This window comes from Ambystoma mexicanum, chromosome 9, assembly GCF_040938575.1.
Source record: "Ambystoma mexicanum isolate Mex_15411 chromosome 9, UKY_AmexF1_1, whole genome shotgun sequence".
NCBI lineage: Eukaryota > Metazoa > Chordata > Amphibia > Caudata > Ambystomatidae > Ambystoma > Ambystoma mexicanum.
In genome coordinates this window covers 179,170,395-179,192,987 of record NC_090931.1, presented here as the reverse complement: position 1 = coordinate 179,192,987, position 22,593 = coordinate 179,170,395, and the positions used below count along the sequence as shown (strand labels likewise).

At 47.2% G+C, this 22,593-nt stretch overlaps 1 protein-coding gene across 1 annotated transcript in view; it reads right to left on the bottom strand.

Annotated features, from left to right (window-relative positions):
* DDX6 (DEAD-box helicase 6) overlaps nt 1-22,593 on the bottom strand; it is a 451,657-nt gene that overhangs the window by 375,608 nt on the left and 53,456 nt on the right. The window contains exon 3 of the mRNA XM_069614407.1: nt 11,902-11,965. Within this exon, the coding sequence (XP_069470508.1) occupies nt 11,902-11,965 (64 nt within the window). The remainder of the gene's footprint in view (nt 1-11,901; nt 11,966-22,593) is intronic.

Sequence of the window (22,593 nt, the reverse complement as noted above, 5' to 3'; positions counted from 1 at the left end):
CCGGCGCCATACCACAGTCCCCATAGATGCGGCGACAATAGTTTTAACATTGCCTAATGACACCAGTTTTATTAGGGGGGAGTTTGTTGGGACGTATGGAGGAAAGGGGACTAAGAGTAGGTTAGTCACTACAGAGAGTAACTTCCAATTACTCTTACGCCCCGTCCCCCTTCCTCCATACTGCATGGGCGATGTACACCCGAGTTTAGCCCCAGGGTGGAGAGGAGACCCTCCTTAAGCAAAAAGGTTTCTAAGAACCGCCTGTCCGAAAGGCGCGTCCGCTCTAGAACTGGCATCCAAACAGTAGTGTTTACAGAAAGCCGAAGGAGTGGCCCATGTAGCCGCCCTACTTATGACTTGCTAGGGGACATGCTGCTAGAAAGCGATGGCTGTTGCCTTGGCTCTGACCGCGTGGACATGCATGTTGGCCGGCAGTGGCTTATGCGGTCCCTCGTAGGCTTCTTTGATGGCCAAGACCATCAAACAGGCTATGGAAGGCTGATACCCCGGCTTTGACTGATCCTCCAAAGATGATAAAAAGAGCGTTTGACTTGCGGAAGTCCTTGGTCCGGTCCAGGTAAAATTTCAGGGCACGCCCGACATCAAGGCAATGCAGAAGTCTGCCTCGTCTTTGGGCTCAGCAAAAAACGTGGGCAACATGATTTCTTCGTTCTCATGGAACGCGGATGGCACCTTTGGTAGGAATTCTGGGTGCGTCTGTAGGACTACCTTGTCCTTGTGAAACGTAGTGTATGGCTCAGAGGCGACCAGCGCCTGGATTGCACAGATTCTGCGAGGTGAGGCAGACTAACGAGGCAGTCTTAATGGTGACAAGCCGGATGTCGGCCTACGCCATAGGTTAGTACGCCAGGGCACCCAAGACTATATTAAGGTCCCACACGGGGTGCGGTCTCTTGATGGGTGGGTGGGTAGAGCCTGGCGAGACCCATCAAATGTCTCGACAATTGGGTTCGAAGAGGAAAAACTCCTACTCAGAGTTTCTGTATCCCCCGATGGCTGCAGCAGGTGTCCACCTGCACGCCTGAGTGGCCGAGGTGCGCCGAGCAGGAGAGCACGTTATCCAGAGTACATGCTAGAGGGTTGATTTCCTTGGAGGCTGCCCAGTGGTAGAACGTGGTCAATTTACTCTTCTACTGGGCACTGGTAGCCTTGCGCCGTATATTTCCAGATTAGCCTGCAAGAGGCTGAGATGCCTTAGCGTCACCTGCTCAGGAACCATGCAGTGAGGGCTAGCTTCTGTGGCGCGGGGTGGATGACCCTGCCCCCCTTCTTCGCCAGATGATGTGCTGGGCCCTTCTGGAGGTGAATCAGAGGCTTCTCCGAGGCAGAGCAGCTCCGAGAACCATAGCCTGGCTGGCCACCATGGAGCCATTAGAATGATGTTGAGCTGGTGAGACTCCTTGATCTTGCAAAGCACTCTGAATCAGCGGAGTGGGCGGGAAGGCGTAAGCAGTCATGCCGTTCCAGTTATTCTGAAATGCGTTGCCCAGGGAGCCGGGGCCCTGTCCCTTCCAGGAGGGAAACTGAGGGCCCTTCTTGTTGTGCCAGGTGGCAAAGAGATCATCTTGGGGCAACCCCATCGGCTGAAGATCCCGAGTAACAAGGTTGTGTAACTGCCACTCGTATTTTTCTGCCACCAACCTGCTGAGCCTGTCTACCTCCACGTTGGCTTCCCCCGGAAGGTGGACTGTGAGGAAGATGTTTTCCAGGGCCCACTCAAACATGCAGATTGCCAGTCTGCACAGTGGAGGGGATCTGGGGTCTGTCTGGAGGAGGACAACTTTTCCCCTGATAAGTGGGAGGAATGCTCAGAGTGCTATCCAGATGGCGTTCAGCTACAACCAATTTATGTGGTACTCCTGCTTGTGTCAGGTCCAGGTGCTGTGGACCGAAAGATAGTCCAGAGTGGCTCCCCATCCCTCGAGTGAGGAGTCCGTGGTGATGGTGATCTGCAGGGTGGGAGAACGGAAGGGCTTGCCCGTCCGTAGGTTGCAGTCCATGGACCACCATGTGAGGTCCTGTTGGAGAGATGGAGGAACGTTCATCTGGGATTAAGAGCCCCGCTCCTCATTCCAGGATGCCGCAAAGTGCAGCTGTATCCTCTCATCCTGAGTCTTGTGTGTGGACCGCTAATAGAACCGCTGCCAAGAGACCCAGGAGGTGCTGTTACCACCAGGCCGAGGTCACCTCTCTGCTGAGACAGCGAGTACTGGCCCTCTTGATGGCTGATCTTGCCTTCCGAAGGGAACACCCTCTCGGAGCACAGGTCCCAGATGAGGCCCAAGAATGTCAGATTCTGCATGGGTTGCAGCTGCGACTTCTTGAGACTGAGCAAAAAGCCCAGATCGTGCAGTGGGTTCATAAGAGCCTAGGAAGTGTGATGAACTGCTTCCGGCGATGAGGCCCTGACGAGCCAGTCGTCGAGGTATGGATAGATGGAGGCCCCGAGGAGGGCAGCCACAGTATTTATGAGTCTGGTAATGACCCTGGGGGCCGAGGCCAAAAGGAAGGACCTTGTATTGAAAATGGTAGCCCATACCCTGAACCGTAGGAAAGAACAATGGTGCTGCCATATCGCGACATTTAGATACGCGTCCTTCAGATCCAGGGAGCACATCCAGTCTCCCCTGCACAATGTCTCTGCTATAAAATCTGGCGTAACCATATTGAATTTTTGTAGAGGTTAGGAGAGGTTGAGGGTGGAAAGGTCCAGCACAGCTCAGGCCCGCCTGGTTCTTTCTGCATGGTGAAAATCCTGGAGTAAAAGCTCAATCCTCGCTGGGAGGATGGGACTTCCTCCACAGCCTGGCTCTCGGAGCGATCGAATCTCCGCCAGAAGAGTTGCTGTCCCAACTTGAGGAGAGGCTGGGATGGGTAGACGGTACCCCGTTTATACTATGGAGAGGATCCAGGGGTCCGTGAAATATTGGCACCAGAAATGTGCGTGGAGAGCAAGCCTGCCACCCACTGGAGGCACTCTGACCCAGAGGTGCCTGTCATGCCCCCTTTCCCTCCGAGGCTGTTGCGGAGGGGGGGGTCCTGGGAAAAGCCCTTGCTCCCCGCCCACCCCCTTTGTTGCTTGCGCCAATGTGGAGTCGGCAAGCAGTCCGGCTGCCTGGACCTCCATTCTTGGAAGCCGCGGGACCCTCCGTATGTATGCTCCTCATCGGAGCGCTGCTGTGACTGGGTGTACAATTTGGGCATGGTCTTTGTCAGGATGGATAAAGACTTGGCTGTTTGTGAGCCTTTTTTTTTGTCCAACTCCTCATCCGTGGTGGATGAGAAGAGGTCACTCCCCTAGAACGGCAGGTCTAATATGCGTTCCTGAACATCCGGGTTACATTTTGTTGCACGGAGCCAGGCTGTTCTTATGTCTGTGGCGATGCAGATGGCCCAGCCAGAGGTGTCGTCAATGTAAGCCACTGTGGACTCCATGATGTCCTATGCCACCAGCATGGCCTCAGCCAGTCCCGCCTTAAAACGCGATTGTCTCTGCATAGGAAACAATGGGAGGAAATCCGCAATTTCCGCCACAATCTCTGGTTAGCGGCAGCCAGCATGGCATCGGCGTGGACCTGACGAAGATGCAAGGACGCTTTGGAATAGCGTTTCTTCCCGTACGCCTCCAAGATCTTCTCCTTGCCTAGCAGCATCGCGGAGGACGACTGAGGCTTGGAGTATAGTGATGCTGCAGCGATCACTGAGGAGTGTGGCTGAGGATGGGCCGATAGCAAGAAGTACCCCCCCTCCATCTGCCTGTACTTGCATCCAAGCGTCGATTGACCGGCTGGACAAAGTGGTGCTTGAGCAAATCCTTCTTGGCCCGGGTGACTACATCGGTCTGCGGTGGAATTCCCATTTTAGCAGAGGGGCGTCACGTGAGGACTTCTGCGAGGACTCCCTCTGCTGGTTGCTCGACCTCGGGTGAAGTAATTGGAAGCCGAAAGTCTGAATGCATTATTGGCAAAGTCCATGGGTTTCAGGTCATCGAACTCTGAGCTGGTAACTAGGGCAATCATTCCACCTACAGTTGTATGTTGCTGAGCCACAGGAGTGCCAAACTTTAGGTTTGTCAGCCTGTGTCAGCGTGGTTTGCAAAAAAGGGTTTTCTTGGGGGCTGCCCTGAGGCTTGGCCCCTTCGGTCACTGCCCTGGTTGTGAGCGAGGAACCCTCTAAAACCTCTACTCCAGTGGTTTTTGCTGCTACACGAGTACCACTCTTCTGTGCAGGTCTGGAAATAAGACTAGATTTGTGTGAGACTGAGCTTTTTCCTTCACAAACTCATTGGTTGGATGGAAAAGGTTTATCCCATAGAAGGGCAAAGCCTGGACCTTTTTGTGGAAATCACAAGTTGTAGGCTCTTCAGCCAGGCCCCTCTATGCAAAACAATGCCCAAGCACATGCCTCTGGCAGCAGAGTCTATGAGCGTGGCTTCAACCTCAAGCATTTGCTTGCTAGGTCTTGGCGTTCCAAAGCCCACCCCAAAAATTCATCAAGTGTCATGTCTTCCATCAACGACTCGCATCTCACGCCGGTTTGTTGTTGCATACAGCAAGGATCAGTCTGCCTGTCGAATGATGCAGCACACTGTTCAAATAAACCTTTCCAAGCACATCTTGTACCCTTTCCTCTCTTCCTGGGGGTGTTCTTGCTTTAGCCGAGACCCCAGTTGGTGCCTTTCCCTGTTCTAATGCTGCCGACACCAGCGTGGACTGGGCTGAGGGGTCTGTCAAAGTTCTTCTGTTGGTTCCTGATTGTAGAAGGAGTCCCATTTAATACTTGGCACGTTATGTGACTTTTCCCAGATGTTTCAGGCTGCTGCTTCGGGATACTAACTCTTTCGGCCTGCCTGCTTAACATTTCAGAAAGTACCATGACTCCAAAGGATGGAAGATGGGTGAGGGGTGCACTATGTCCCACACCCTGCGTCTTGGTAGATCCAGATGAATTATGTTGCCTCCTGATCTTCCTCTTCACCCTTTTGTGACTTACGGAGCAGCGCCTGGGTGAGTGTCCTATAGATTCCTGAGCAGATGTGATGTCTGAGCCACCGTGGGCCTGCTCTAAAGGAACAGTGAAATGGGGTACCCAGGTCCTGAGCCTTGTAGAACATTATTGAACGGTATTCATTAAGTATTCGGCCAGCCTTGGTGGAGTGATCAGATTGTCAAAGGAGAGCCAGAGTCATGCAACTCCTCAAAGGCCATGTGTGAACCCACCTGCCATGGTTGTCCCGTCCCAGATGTAGCTTACGTAACATGACAGTCAGGCAGCTCAAAGGGCCTGGTGTGTCTTTTCGGAGATTGTGACATGGCCCTTTGCCTGCTTGGTCTCGAGCAGCCCTTTGTCTGTGCCTCCAGCACACTTTAACTCACCTATGCCTGCAAGCCATGTGGGACTTGCACCTTGGTAGACTCCTCTGGGGGGTTTACCAAAGCGAAAGACATCTTTTGCGGGTTGACCTTTTTTTAGACTCTTCCGTGAAGACCCTCTTCTGGCTCCCGCAATTCACATTGGGTTTTTCTTGTGCTCACGTCTGCAGTAGTGAACAGGGGGGGCGGTAGTGGCTTGCGTGGGACATGCAACCTCCCTAAACAGAATATGCAAAAGGTGTGCAGTCCGAAGGAATAGCTCTTTGGGCAACCTGTTAAACCTGTTACTGTGAAATGGGCAACTGCCACCGACGGCTCTTTACCAGCCTGATGCAGAGAAAAGGACAGACTGTTGCATGGGGGTTTGCAGGGAGGTACCGTATGGTACACCTATTGGAGTACTAAATATTGACCCACTAATCTACCATACTTCTCCCCCACCCCTCAGTTTGTATCAGACTAGGTTTGAATCAACTACAAACTAAACACGCATTAGAAAAAACATGTCACAATGCAAATCAAATGCAGTCTAGAAATTTTACATAAAACAAAATTTGATTGACACTTCTCTTACATCAACTCTTCAAAACAGGAGTAACAAGACAAAAGTGTGCAGATCCAGTTGAGATACTATTCAATTAGACCTCTTCATACACTAAGCCAAACAAGCACCTATATCCAAGATCATAGCTCTGGGTAAAGAAAGTGTACAGCACAAAGTGTCATGTTCTTTCTTTGAAACCCAACGGTCAAATGAAAATGTATCACATTTTTAATAACTCAACCTAAAAATGAGAAAACAGTTCTTTAGCATCTACCGCCTGCGTATTTTAATCACAAGCAGTTTGAGCACTGATGATTGAGGCCACACATTAAAAATAAAGTATGCATAACATCTTTTAATCTTATCCCGCATTATCACATTCACCGTAAATCAACTTGATACTTTAGCATGTTCATAGGTCAGTCTACCCAAAACAAGTCAAACCAGGCCACAAAATATGTACTGGCCATTGGCGGTTGAAATTCTGTGGATTACAAAAAATTGTGTACTAGGTATAGACTTCTCATTCATGCCAAAGGCAACCAACACTTTGAACTACACATTTTTCACCCCAAGTCAAACACTAAACCCAACTGCAATAGAGAACCAGTCATCAACTCTGGTTTACAGAGGCCCCGCCTAAAATGCCATGTTCTCTTGCTCCAGTGAGAATGTTCAGGGAAAAAAAAAAGCCAGACCTTCAACACCACCAAAAAGAGAAAAAGCCAACATCTCATCCTCATTGGACAAAACAATCCCTCAAGCGACTCACTCAATTATACCATGTCAGATAATCGGAAGGGCCCTTTCCTTAATGAATTCATCCCATATTTCTCGTACATTAAAGTTATCCTTCAGAAACTAGACAAGTGCAGAGGTGTGGGGGATAAGGGAGGTTTAGATATTTCCAAATTTCACAGCTACCAAACGCCCTTTCATAGCTGCCTGATGCCTAATGGCAAGACAAAATCTATATGTATACAATCTAATCACACTCCTACAAATAAACCAAATTCCCAGAACGGAATCCTTACGTCCCAAGTACCCAGTGCCCTTTTATAGGAAAAGAAAATCCAGCTGCATTGAAATAAAAAGTAATGACCATGCTGCTGTGTGGCACAGGGTTTACAACAATATGGTTAATGCATTACATCTGTATCTCTGATTAAAGACCTATGGGAACAGCCTTAAAAATTTCTTCCAAATCCAAGGTCCATTTACGTTTCCAGACCTTTAATTATGAACATGCTGAAACTGAAGGCTTGCATGTCCAAAAACTGCTCCTAGACTGCCACTCTAGCTCTTTGTTATGGAAAGAAAAAAAATGTAGATTTTTGGTTGTCATTTGATTTTCCAACTTTCGCAAATGACAGACTAGGACATGAATTGGACGTCAAGGTGGGCAGTTCACAATATACAATTCTATTTGCTACGTTATAAACCACAAAAAAGGTTATACCCATTGCGGGTGGAGCCATTTGAAGATACAAGCAGGAGGATTTAGACAGCAAAGTTGTCCACCTTGTCGTAATTGTCATTTATATAGCGCATTTTACCATTACTATAGTATCAACACACTTGTTGTGGGAAAACTCAGGGACCGCAGTCCAGAGTATGGGAAATTCTCAGAGGTTTAGAACGTGTGCATTTGGCAAAGATTAGAGATTGGATGGGCTGGCTGGGCTCTGCTAAGCAACCCAAAAGATCAAGCATGTGGGGGCTGAGGGTGGTCACGATTGTTAGTGCAAGAGACTTGTGTCCCGCTTAACCGGAATTGTCGTAGGTTGTCGCTTTATACCAATGGCATCGGTGTTGTCCAGTGCGAGTAAGCTCTAAAACGTTAAGGCTCCAGCTAGACTGAATTTTGTCATAGGTTGTCGCTGCATTCTAATGGATGGAAAGCCTAGCCTGCGGCAGATATCCAGAAAAATGGTGCATGTATACATACCTGAAGCTCCGATTGAGCTCATCTTTGATGTTGCTGTATCATCTCTTCTGTGGGGACAAAAAGCCAGCTACCTTCGTAGACTGAGGCAGGACAGGCAAGCTACCATGAGATCAAGGATATAGGATTCTGACAGTGTCATAGACTAGCTACTGTGATGAATCCTGTGGAGTCATCACCGATTCCCCAGCCAAAGATCATCCACGTAGCCAGAGGACGTCAGTAGCTACCGGATCCCAACCGTGGGGGTGGTATTATGAGGGTGGATCACATGGGAGGATTTGGCTGTTAGGGAGCTGTGGTAACTCATCAGAAGCGACATGGTATTTGTTAATTAACAGTTGGTGCAGTCACACTGTGAAACACCACAACACTTATATGCTTGGTGTTGGATAACCCACCTTTTGGTATAGGTCTGTACTACACAAGTTGGTATTGTGAATGAGCAGCCAGGCCGATCTCAAGAAGTAAATGTGAGCTGTACAATTGAAATCCGTAAATACAAGTAACCAAGGAACATTCAAGGTTTTAGTTACAAAAACTCCTCCTACCCCTACCTGTGAGGCTAAGATCCTCTGGGTCATCTTTGACTCCACACTTTCTCTGCCCATATCTCTGAGGTCTCTAAAAAGTCAAACTTCCTACTGCACCTCCTCAGAGGTACAGTGCCGTTCCTCTCCTTCACTCAGCTCACTGTCTCCCAAGCTCTGGTTCTCTATAGGTTGGACTATTGTAACAGCCTCTTTCTAAATCTACCTGCCTCTACTCTCCCCCCTCTGCAACTTATCCAGAACAGGGCTGCGAGACTTGTCCTTGGCCTCAAGCCCTGGGATCGTATCTCTCCAGCCCTGAAATCTCTCCATTGGCTCCCAGTGCATGCAAGGATTACATTCAAAACCCTCTGCTTTGCCCACAAGGCTTCCTGGGGCCTGGGTCCAAAATACCTTCAGCTATCCCTCCGCAAATACCTGCCCTCTCGAGCTCTTCGCTCGTCCAACTCCCTCCGGGTCAATCGTTTTTCAAAGAAACAAGCTGGGGGTAGATCTCCATCTTCAGCTGGGGCCTTCCTCTGGAACAGCCTCCCTGCCAATGTAAAGCTTGAGGAGAACCACCTCCGATTCCGGAAGAACCTCGAGACCTTCCTCTTTGGTTCTGCCTTCGCTCCCCCTGCTGATCTGCTCTTGGCACTTTGCACTAGGTCACCCTCTGGGCCCAGGTACCCCCTCACCCTGCCACCTTCCTGCACTGCCTCCTGGCCACTCCTTGCACTGGGCACTGTATCTGTACCCATACAGGCCCCCATTTTTCTTCTTTTTCTGCACTTAAGCCTTACCCAGTCTGCTGCTTTAAAAACAGCACTTGTTGGCAGCACTACCACAGTTTATTGCCTCCATTTTCTATTTTTATTATTAATCTGCTCTCCTCTGCTCTGCACTTTCCACTCTTCCCTCTTCCATGCACTCCCCCCCCCCTTTTCCCCCCATGCACTTGCACGTTCAAGGTCACTGGGCCTAGTAAGATCGTGGTTGTGTTGTATTCTCCCCTGTTCCCCTCCCTAGTCGTGCTCTGAAACACTTGTGTACGAGCGCGATGCAAATGAAAGATCATATTAATTTTTAAATGAGCATTTTTTAAAAAGGCAATTTGCTGTAACAATGTAAAGAATCAAAACAAGTTAGTGGATAATCTTTGGATATGCATCTTACAATTCCTACACCCTGAGGTGACTTCAATCACAAGGACAGTAATAGCATTTATATATCACATTAGAAAACTTTGCAGATTCTGAGGTTGTAGAACAAAGATTAAGGTAAATAAAAAGGTTAGAATAGTTTCTCAACAAATGTGAGGACAACCAAATATTCCAAAAGTCTAGATAAGCCTTTACCAGAAGCACCCATGAAGCAAGTTACCGCCTATGAGGGACAACAGTGTCTAGAGTCTCCAGTGAACCAGGACAGCCACACAGTCTATGGATCTAGATGCATTTCTTAGATCCAAGTTTTACACAAAGTTATATAGGTTCAGAGAAAAAGAAAAATCACTTTAGGGTCACAAGCTGTAAACCCTGTGAGAAGGGAGTTGGAATCAACTTGAAAAGAAGGTATACCAATGCAATTCCCAAGTGAAAAAAGCAAAGGTACAGGTAGTGAGGTAAGTACCCCAAGCCTAAACAGTAACTCTGGTTAGAAGAGTGGTCCAGCTGGATTCAGTCTTCCTACAGCAGTGCATACCCTTGTTCCTGAGCCTCAGTCATGGGGACAAGAGTGAGGAGGTCTAGAGGGCTTCTGCCGTGGTATTTGGGAAGTCGGCAGCTACCGACTCTTTTTGGTTCAGCGGCACTTCGCGGTTTCAGCAATTAACAAACAGGACTGATGCAGAACACGTATAGCAGTTGGCCTTCTTTCACTCCACTCGAGGTCCTGCAGACGTTTCACTCTACGCCTGGAATTGGGCTTTCAAAGCAATGGGGAGGCACAGCAAGTCGGGTGTAGTGGTCCTGTGGCGTTAGTCGGTCCCACTAACCCAAGGGGAGAAGTTGTTCCATCCGGAGCTTCTCTGTTGAGGTGAAAGGGGATTTCAGCACATCAGCAAGGCTTCACTGGGTAATTCAGAGTTCCAGGAGGTTGCAGCAAGCTTTGTTCACAGTTTTAGTCAGGTGTTTCTCCCAGTGGTCGACTGCCTGTAGTCCCAAAACCCTCTCCTTTTAAGCACGTTGCTCCCATTCATGCACAGCCTAGGCTGTCAATCACACAGCAGGGTGGCTCAGAACAGCCAGTCGGGACTAGTTGCATTCAGGAATTCCTAGAGACAAAGGACAGGGGAGTTTTGGCACCCTCCTTCACATCCTGTCCTTCCAGACACTGGAGCCAGGGATGGCCTTCAGGGCTGAAGCCTGCCAAAGGCAAGAAAAACAAAAGGCTCAAATCTGCCTCAATGCACAGAGTAAAACCCAAGAAAGACCTCACAAACGGAAAATTGGGGGAAGGGGGTGGTGGACAGGGGCCATTTTGACAAAATGCTGATGGTTCAGCCTGTGATAGAAAAGCACAATGGTAGAAAAAAGTAAACCACTACCAGCAGCCATTTAAAGTAGTGAGGGTAACAAATATTACATGAGAAAGTAGGATAGAAAGCTACTAGGTAACCCCCCCCCCCAGCACTCCACATAAAATGGTTTGTCCTGGACCTACAAAGAGAAAAGTTAAGTAAAGTCAATTGCACTTTACTAATCTTGGGAACTGTAGTTCACACAAGAAACCGCATTTACACCTTTAGAGAAATCTAAAGGATTTCTCAGTGACATTGCACTGAAGGTGCTGGGTGCCACCATACAAAAAGCAGATGCCTATGGAGTTTGTCGGAACAGTGAAAACACAAAATACAAATCAGGTCACAACACATGCGTGAGGAAAAGATCTCACTCCAGAGTTAAACATTAAAAAGTCCTCAGTCCTGCAAAAGAGCTGGGGGTCTCTAAGGTTGAAGGGAATGCGCACAGAAATGAGAATTCACACCGACAACTTCCAAAAGAGGCACCAGCTTTGCAAAATAATAAAATAAAAAAAATACTTGGTTCTAGCTTCTAACATGCACCAGCTACGAATCCGTCTAAACGTGGCCCTTTTGTATACGTTTTAGGGGCCAGAACTGTCTCGAGTGTTCCATGGCCTGTGAACAGAGTTCAACAAGTTTCCAAAGGAACATACATCCCCGATTTCACAGGATTACAAAAGTATGCCCAAGAATATATAAGTGGGCAGGAAAAGCATCATTGGAGGGGAGGCGGGAATGAGGGCATGGGGAAACCCGTAATGCAAAAGGAAAACAAACCTTCCTAGGAAACCACATGCAAAGCAGAAGGCCAAAATGATAAACGTCACCAAAAGCTACGCGTTATTTTCACAAGTCATAAAGGCAAGTTTGATGATGCCAATCACTGTATCCACAAAGAATTTGAAATATTAACCTTCAAGCACTTTACGACAAAAGTCATTTTTGGTGCACAGAACACTTACAGACGTTTTGATTCTCAGATCCTTTGGAGGCAGTTTTAAAGTCCTCTTCCAATCATCACCCGGCCTGCAAAGAAAAGCAAAATATAAGTCACCCATGCCATTTTCATGTTTTGGAGCAGCTTCAGCAAACGACAAAAATGACATCTATAGTTTTAAAAATGAGGAGCCTTCATGGTTTCCCTGCAAAAGTCTGCCCATCGCTGATCAGAAAAATGAAATGGATTCCACAACAAGCAAACCTAAAATTTCACGTAAAAATGTTTACAGAAGATGAGCGAGGCCAACAACAATGTGTTGCACTAGAAAGTTTAGGTCGTTTCCCCAGAAACAGAAGCAACATGATGCTCTGGTTCTTCAGGATTACATGAAAATCGCCGCGAAGGCTAGTTAAACAATCCATTCTGAAATTTAACATGGGAAGGAGGGTCACAGTCACAATAATTTCATACATGCAACTTTTGCCAAAAAAGTAAATGTGTATGTATAGATCTGCGTGGACACGCAGAAGCATCAGCAGGTAAATTTAACAGGGCTCCAAAATTGATGCCTACACAGGAAAGCAATAGCAGAAGGGAACTCACGCAGACCATCCAGGAAAGAACTTGTAGCATCCATGCCAGCATGTTAATCTGGTTTAACAAAAACTATAGAGGGATACCAAACATCCTATCCCATTGTGCCCATTGCCAGGGACTTCATGCGGTTTGCAAAACGGAGCGAACGCTTTGTAGCACACTAGACGGAAACTGCAGACCCGTGTTCACTTACCATTCAATTTAATACCAAAATCATGAAAACATCCCCGCAGAACAGCCTAAGCACAAAACTACTAAAAGATGCAGCTATGCTTGCCACCATACAATGCAATTCATACCATACATAAAGAAAAAAATGTGACAAGGAAAATTGCATTTCAAATCATGTTGGGATCCTATTACAGTATCTTTCCTACAGAACACCAGGTCTCAACTTTCGAGCTCAAGGATTAGCTAACATTACGGTTTTATCAGTCACCACCAGGTGAAACAGTAAATGCACAAAATATGTAAAAGGAGGGGGGCGTTGTTGCACCGTGGCCAAGATGGTAGCTCCCTCCTAGACCTCCTGCACATGGCACTAATCTAGGGCCGACACACCTTCCCACCGGTTTTCAGGAGAAGAGGAGTTTACTGCTGGACTCTATGCATCAGCTAGGAGATTTGTCTACTGTCCTTGCAGCAGCTCGCAGTCGCCCTGAACGGTGAGCAGTACTTTGAGCCAGGCACGAGCGAGGAGCGCTCTCTGCCGCCCACTTCCGTGTGAGACCCTGCATCACCTGGGGTACCCCGTGACACCCCCCCCCACCCCCCAGGTGCCCCTCCAACCGGCCTGTGTACCGAGGGCCACGCGGGCCAAAAGATCCAGCTGATATTGCAACGCCATCCACCCGGGTCTGGGACAGCCACCCTGAGGCGTGCTGTGAAGTGGCTCGCAATACTGGAGATGAGACCCTCTAGTAACATCCACCACGCCGTCCCGCCCTGGTGTGGAGGACATCTGGGCCACCCACTCAAAATTGCCCTCCTCTCCTGTTGCCCGTTGCACCCCTTTCTGGACTCCGACGGCTCCATCCACATTAATTTGAGCCAGCACAGTGGGTTAGTGGGGACAGACCCCTCTACATCATCTGCCCCCTACTACAAATTGTTAGTCCTTTGCTGTACTTGCCACATACTGTCCCATTGCCCAATTACCTTGGACCCCGCCCTCCTCCACCTTGTTCGCCTTGCTGTTGGGCACAAGATACCACTCCTTGACATACATTTGATTTCAGCACAGGCCTAGCGGGGGTGCCCAACAACTGCAGGGCTCGCCACGCTTGCCCCCCTGTACCTGCTTTGCTACACAGGATGACCAAGGGATGAACAAAGAACCAGCGCTCCATGAACTAATACATATATATATAGCCGGACGTCTCGGTGGCTGTCCAACAGGAGAGAAAGTCCTTCCTGGCGGTGAAGAAGCATCTGCGAGACAAAACTCTGTATGCTTTGCTATATCCTGCCAAACTGCGGGTTGAATGGAACAATAAGACTTTCTTCTTAACTGAATGGCAAAGCTATGACATTTCTAGACCAAACATTGCCACCACCCCAACTCCTGGCTACTTCACTCAGTTGCAGTGCCTGTCCCAATTGACTAATTGCATCCAAAGTTGCACCCCCAGACTCTGCTAAGGAGGTGATCTGGTTGGCCTGATCTACTGCTGTTAGGGAGATTTTGAGGACGTTTTTTTTTAACCTGGAGAGGGAGACCCTTACACCCCCCCCCACCCTCGTATTTTAATGTCATTTTTATACACAGTTTCCTTTTGGTTATGGAGTCTAATCAACTCCATAGGCATTATCTTTTACAAGTGTCACAAAGCACCTTCAGTGCAGTACCACAGGGAAGTCTTCCAGACTTCCCAATGTTTAAATACCTTCTCTGGGATCAACTACTGTTTCCCAGAGCAGTAAAGTGAAATTGACTTTACTTCCCATTGTACTTGCTAGACCCAGCACACCCTATCTTACAATAGAGTGCTGGATGGGTTACCTAGTATCCCCTGTGTCTAAATGCTCATGTAAAAAATGTTATGTTCCCCTTTCCTCAATTGACTTGCTGGTGGCAGTGGTTTCATTTTGAATTACCTTGGTTTGCATTTAACGCGACCGTTCACGGCTCTGGTAAAGTAACAGCGGGGGCCATCTTTTTCAAAATGGCATCCAGCAATCTTTCCTAAAATTGTGCCCTGTATTTTGGCCAGGTCTTTGTAGAAAGCGCGCCAAACCAAATTTGGTCGCTTTGTTCATTTCACCTTTGGCAGGGTTTCTGAGAGAAACCCTCCTCTGGCTCCAGAGTGTCTGGGGGAGGAAGTGAGGGGAGGTGCCCGAAACTCCCTGTGCTTACTCAGAGGAGACCCAAATGCATTCTGTGGTGATTGGCTGGCTGACTGTCCAGCAAGTGCAGCCACCCTGCTGGGCAAGTGACAGCTAGGCTGGAATGAATGGGAGAGAACTGAATAAAAGGAGAGTCTTTTGGCTTGGAAGGCAGAGTCTACCACTGGACGAAGGAACCGAAGAAGAGCTTGAAGAGGATGCCTGCTGCAACTCTTGGACTGTTGGTGTGCCCGGCGAATCCCTGCTCCAGTGACTACTTGCCAAGTTCGCATCGACAGAGAAGCCCCTGCAAGGACGACTTCTCCCTCCAAAGTAAACACCTGGACACCATCTCGGAGCTGGTTGAATTGCCTCAGAGTTGCTTCCAGAAACCGAATAGCCAGGGAGATGGACACCAGATTGTGTGTGTTACTTTTAAGCTGGCCTAAAGCTTTTGGAAGATCCTCCGGACTCCCACGAAGCAGGACTGACCAAGCCTGTGCCCCCTCAGCAGAGTGCGGGACCCCAGAATTGAGGACAGTCCACCTTGACCACCAGCAACTGCACTTCTTGCGATTTGCTGTAACGCAAGGAGCTGAAACGCGAAAAACAGCCACTTGCCGGTTGCCAGTTTGACAGTGCAGGAGTCCCTACATCCTCCCTCTTGCCCCCATGACTGAAACCCAGGAACAGTGAGACCTTCAGAGCTGCACAGGAACATACGTCTCTAGCTGCATCTTTTCTTCTTTACCAAGGTACTGTAAAACAAGTCTAAGATAACTTACCTCTTACTGTAGAAGTGCTTGTAACTTCCACAAGTCTAGTCAGATTGTGGACCTACATTTGATTCTTCTTTTCGTCAAAGTCTCCCAAGAACTTGTACAAAGACTTTTCCATTACCAGAAGTGCTTTATCCTATCCAAGGCTTATGCCCATTGACTTTGGCTTAGCCTATTGAATTGAATGACTCTAGTGAATTCTGAAAGTATCTGCACTGCTTAAGAATATTTGTGATCTCTTGTGTTCTAATAACCTTTGCCTTTTACCCCCTTTAAAGAGTATTCCGAAATGCCAACAGTAAGGCATCAATGTCCCCAGCACCCTTGTTACTAAAGTCACCTGTGGGTGTAGGTTGCGTCTGTGGGCCATCCCAAAAAAGGGCCTCGTCTGAGTCAAACTCAAATTGTACATTATTGAAGTATATTTGTGTGATACTATTCTATTGCTCCCTTCTAAAGAAGGCTTTATAACTGACTTCTAAATGTTTAATTGTTTATGCAAGAAACCTTGAGTGCAAGTTTATTTGAATACCTGTAACTGAATACCTGTAACTGAATCTTTAACTCTACTACAGCTCACATTTTCCCTCTTGAGATAAGCAGGGATGCTCAACACGCTCCCAAAACTGTAGTACAAGCTAATACCAAAAGCTGGGTTGCCAATACCTGTAGTCATATTCCCAGAGGGTACTGCATTCAAACTTTGCTTAACGCCGCCACAAAAGAATTTTAGCCGATGGTCTACTCCTACATAGTCGTGGTGGGGTGCTCGCAATACGACTCTTGTTGTACGAATTACGATTGTATATTTCCTTGCTTCTGTACTCCAGTCCGAAGATGGCCCAGGTGAGCCCGTGTGCCAATTGCTTGTGGGGTATCATCGCTCCATTTCTGAGGGTGATGCGGGGGGGGGGGGTCCTATAAAACTTAAAAGCACTTGGCACACGCCATACACAAGGGAAAGTAAGATCTGGGTACTAGAAATACAGAAGAGACGCAGGTTGGTTCAAGTCACTGAACACAGAACTATTGCGCAACGTGTACTGCAATGGGAGACATAACTTTCCTTAGTTGGAATGTTAGAGGACTGGGCAACCAGGTCAAACTGCATCAAATGCAAATTATGTGGAAAGACCATGCCAAAATAATTCTGACACCACTGAGCGACCAGTCTGCAAGCCTCGACGAAGAAACTTGTTGGTGTAGAATGATAGCAGGAGACTCGGCCAGATGGTCGAGGCCAAATTTCTTGAAGTGACACTTAAAGTCACTCGTCCAAAGCGAAACGCCAAGCTCTCCACAAAGTCACCAAAACACACCAACACTCTAAATTCTTCTCCTCTATCAGTGGTGTCGCTACGTAGCAGGCAAAGGATCTAAACGGAAACCAGCAACCTTTTGTTAAAACCCTTGAGGTTGTAAGCAAAAATAATAATTCTGCAGGAAACCCACGTGCTACTTGCAAAGGGTTCACTAAAAACTGGGGCGCACCCCACTTCTATACAACCTATTCCTCACAATCCAGGGGTGCCATGTCCCTGATCCACAAGTCCCTCCCATTCCAGTGTAAATACTCCAAAACAGACCCCCTGGGTAGATCTAGAAACGTATGCGACCCGCACCTATTCCGACCATGCTCCAATCACCATCACCCTAACACTCCCAGCACCAACTAGACCTCACAATCCTTGGAGGTTTAAGCCTCTTGCACTACAAGACACCGCATTTGCATCTACCATCGATGAGCATGAGAGATTCGAGGAAAATGTAGGCTCAGTGACTCCGCTGGGTACGCTCTGGGAAAAGTTCAAGGTCTGCCTCAGAGTTTAGAGTCCATAAAGCAATCCGTCGGAACATAATGCGAGAAAACTCAGAGCTGGAGCATGGCCAAACTTCTGAACTCCCCGCCCCTCTTCAGCCACACTGACACAAATTAAGGTGGCCATTGATGCCTTCAGAGTACACGCTGAATGAGAGGTGAAGTTCTTTGACACCCCAGCGGCAAGAAGATAAGGAGAAGGGGACAGGCCAGGCAAACTACTTGCTCGCATGGCATGTCAAGAAAGTGGCAGATACATCTCGGCTGACCAATGCTGCTGGTGCTCCAATGCATACACCCAATGCCATCGAGGTGTTCACACAGTTCTATACAGACTTTTACACCAACAAAGACACGCACGACTGAGCAGATTGATCAGTTCCTCAACACTTTACTGCTCAGCCAACTTTCCCAGGACACAAATCCTGCACGATCTCCGGACCACCTTTGCTGACATTACCCACGCTATTGACCTCTTGTCCACTGGGAAAGCCCCATGCACCGACTACCTCTCGGCTGAATGATACAAACGCTACAAAGAAACTCTTCCCCCACCCCCCCTTGTGCAGGTGTGGCAGGAGTCGCTCGAGTCCTGCTCACCCGTTCCCCCCCCATGCGGGAGGCAGTTATGGTTTTGCTCAAGCCTGGGAAGCCCGATGACCAATGCGGATCCTACCGCCCCCTCTCCTAACACGGACGTTAAAGTGTTTGCTAAAATACTTGCTACCCGTCTTATGCCAGTAATGCCGCACATTATTCACCCTGACCAATCAGGGTTCATCCCAGGCAGATTCATGGCCTTGAATCTGCAATGCCTTTTCAACATTTTAGAACAAGTAGCCCCCCCCCCTGCCGAGGCCTAGCTGTGGCTGCCACCTTAGATATCCAGAAGGCATTTGATTCTGTGTCCTGGAAGTTCATGTACACTGTATTGGTGGGTTTTGGGTTTGTGGATGGCATCTCCCTCCTTTATGCGTCCCAGTGGCTAGGGTCAATACAAACGATATGCCTTATACAAAGCCACGGGGGGGGGGGGGGCTATTTATCCGAGATACGGAGGTGCATCTGACACGTTATGCAAGACATAACCTTCGGAGAGATGTCGGGGCTTCGAGTAAACTGCCGCGAATCTGAACTTTTTCCCCCCCTTACAGATGCTACTAAACCTCCTTCAGGGTTTCAAATGGTCCTCGGAAACTATTCGATACCTCGGGGTGACGATTGCGTGGAACCATCTCTCTGTAAAACCATAACTACAGGACCTACATGGCGCAGCTGCGTCCTAAATTCGCCAGTTGGTCCCACCTACCCATTACAATAGCGCTTTTGAAAACAATACTTCCTAAGCTCCTATACTGGTTTCTAAATGTGCCTTTATGGCCTGGCAGGGTGCCGTTTCAAGAACTAGACGGCGAAGTAAGTGAATTTGTCTGGTACTATGGCACAGTCAGATTGAAATGGGAAACGATGACTCAACCGTTTGACAGGGGAGGGTTTGCAGCACCCAATTTCAGACTATTGGATGGCAGCCCAGGCACAGTTCGTGATCCACTGGTTCACAGATACCCTTCCCCTTCCACATGTACAACTCGAGACACTCTCGGCGGGAGACTGGGATCTCCGATCGCTGGTACTCCCCCTGCTGTTGCAGAGGATTGCGGCTTTGACCCCCGACAGCGTCACAGCATTGGCCTTGTGTAAAATCTGGAGGGAATTAAGCGTGGCAGCTCCATTTCATGAAGACTTTCCCCTTTGGAATTGCAACCCTCCCTGCTGCATGTTGACTCCAGGACCAGCACCATCTGGAGGCGACAGATTCTCTACACTAGGATCAATGTTCATAGAGGGTAGCTTCATCCATTCCTCCGACATGCCTGAATTAATGCATGGGCAATCCTCTCAATGGCTGCAATATGCCGGCCTTCGCAAGGTTTCCAAGCAATTATGGGATAGCATCCCGGTCGAACCAGAGAACGACCCCCCCTTGCTGGGATATATAAACGCTCCTGGGGGCAATAGTAGACATGTATCATTGTACCGCCTGATCCAAACTCAATCCACCACATTACACTACAACGCAGGAACCAAATGGGCCGCAGACCTCCAATTAGATATAGGCGACTACCTTTGGGCTGATGTGAGCACAAAGTATCATAAAACTGCCGATTCAGACTGATACAAGCTAAAGGTGTTGCATCAGTATCACTACGCCCCAGGACGGCTTCGGTTGTTCTCTGGGGAAGGTACTGGCATGCCCATGCAGCTTAGCGCCCAACACCAAATATTTTCATATGATATGGGATTGCCCCGGGCTCACAACCTTTTGGAAAGATATGTGCGGATCGTCTGACATGGTATGTAAAGCAGTTGACCCTTTAACGTGTCTGTCCCATATTACCAACCCCCAGCAGTAACTATGTAAATATGTATGACCGTCTTCTTTTGGCCAAAAGATGTATCCTACTACGATGGACTACCCCATACCCCCCCCTAATAAGGACCATTGGTTAAGGGATGTGGTGTGGGCCAACGACATGGAGGACCAGTGGGCGTTTATGCAACATCCTCAATCCCGTCCCATCGATATATGGTCTCAAGTAATTTCTCTTGCGTGCCGGACTTGCTACCCACCGCCCACATGAGCTACACCCCCACATTACCTGCCCCCTAGACTACACAGTGGAACTAGCCCAGTTCAAAGCCCATTATTATGGTTTACCCCTACATCCTCAATAACTGTCTGATACCACCTGAATGCAATTGTTAACTGAACCGATTTCCCACAAAAAATTGAATTTCTTTGAACTTGTACCATGTCTTATCAAGTGTACCAATAAAGAAAGTGGTAAAAAAATATGTAAAATGGTGTGTCCAATAAAAATATAGACCAACGCCTACCATGACAAGTGCCTGACTAAAAGGACCCTTCAGTTTAGATGCAACATGATACAAAATGTATGGCTGAATCAAGTAAACATACAGGAAATTCAAAAAAGCTACAAAAAAGGAGCACAAAATGCTTCATAATAAAAAAACTGGATTGAAACGGCCTGTTTCAAAAATGTCATAACAGGAGCCTGACAAACCAAGCACAACAGGAAAAATGTAGCCCCATCCTCTGTGCCAAGATCGGTTGCATCAGTCACAAAACACTTTCAAACTTGCATCAAGACATTAAGGCTGCATTTTATGGTTCAATAACTGGTGGACAGCATCCACCCAGTCCACCGCTGCAGCCATGAGCTGGGGCTGAGAGCTCTGGGGAACGGAGCAGCACGCCCAGGCAGCCTCTTACTGAGACCTGCTGGAACCTGTATTGGTTGTTCGAAATTACTGGCACCATCGAAACCGGTCGACCTTTTTAGGGTTGTGGTTGCTTACATAACCCTATGAGATATCCCTATGAGTTGGAGGGGATACTCCTTGTGTTCAGTACATTCTTCTCATGAAGAGAGCCTTTTTAAGGGTATCCCACGTAGAGTTGGGATCAGTTTTTTACGATTTTTTTACTTTATTTTATCTTGTCATTTCACTGTTTTGTCTTACACATAAACCAACAAAATCTGGATAAGTGGCAGCGCAAATTGTGGCGTTAGACTGGACAATGCAGTTTCTCTTTGACTACACTATATGTTGCGAGTCCTGCCCACACAATTGGTAAGACCTAGGGACATTCTCCTTTATCTATCCTTTTAGATAAGCGGTGCATCACTCGCCATCTATGGATAGGCACCCCCGTTAGGGCTAGGGTGTTCTTGAGGGCTAGACAGGCCATAGTCTTCCCCATATGGCATGCTACCTTGCATGGTTTCGTCAGTTATGGGACTTTTTTTGCACTTGTTACTCCCAAAGAACCGTGTAGGCTGTGTTATAAAACAACTAAGAAATTGTTAAGAAATATACTAAGAAATGTAAGGTTCTAAGCTAGATGGAAATCCTTTTATAAGATGTAGATATGATGTGTAAAGCAAATGTTTGATATTGTTTCTCGAAAGGGAATTGTAAAAATGTAATTAATTTTATAAGATTGCTATGATACTGTGATGAAATTATATATTTTTTAATAATGGATATAAATTGATAAAGCTGTATGTTTGACTATTCTGAAAATAATGTAATCTTCCTCAAAAGATGTTTTACACTTTTAAAAATGATTTTTACAATACACTCCTCCCATACAATGACCCTTGAAACTCATACAGTAGAAGGAAATTACCTGTGTTAATCATAAGTGCATCACATAGAAAATATTCTAACATACAACCATGACCAAAACGAGTAAAAAAAATCCTCAACAAGTGTCTTGAAACCACTATCCCAACATGTTTGTTTCTTGAAATCAAATAAAAGTGCCTTGGTACATACATTTCAAACATGACAGATGAGGGAGGGGTTGAGTGGAGGATTATTAGGGTCAGATAGAAAACAGATGACCACAAAAAAAGAAAGAAAAAAAAACAAAGAGTAAATGAATAAGTCGTATACGTATCGATTATCACATAAAGGAACCTCATGTCTTATTCGAGGAATTACATTCAAATTACTCACCATTTCCTTCCTCACCTCTTTCTGACACACCTTTATAATTCTAAAAAAAACAATATAGGCTGCAATCCCCATTATTGGTCACAAAGTAAGTCCTTATGCTTCTAGATAATATTACTGAGATCAAACGATGTTTACACTAAAATGTTAATGCTGGTTTATTAGTCATGAATTAAAATGTATTATTTCATCTTACCATGTATGCATATATTTCTCTTTCGGTCTTAGGCCGAAACTCACAGATTAATCCCACCTGCAAAATATTTTTACCTCCTTATTTAAAGATCCCGCTAATCAGTTCTTGGCATTATCTGGAACCATTCGCTCAGTTGCCACTCTCAACGTTGTTAACATTTCTCTGTTACAGACTCCGGTCACCATTCGTTATATAAATACTTTTCTCTTTCCCCATTATCCATTATCCATTATCGAAGTCCCTTGAGGGTGCATGCCAAAAATACTTGTGGCTTTATGCCAGGACATACCCAGTCTTTTGACTTAGTTTATCCGAATATAATCGCTGCATCTCCGTCATTGCCATTACATTTATACAGGCAACAACAACTGATCGTAAAGAACACAAGAAATACCATGAAACAAACCGATGTTTGTTTAAAAAATGCATTCATGTTGGCATTCACATGCACAG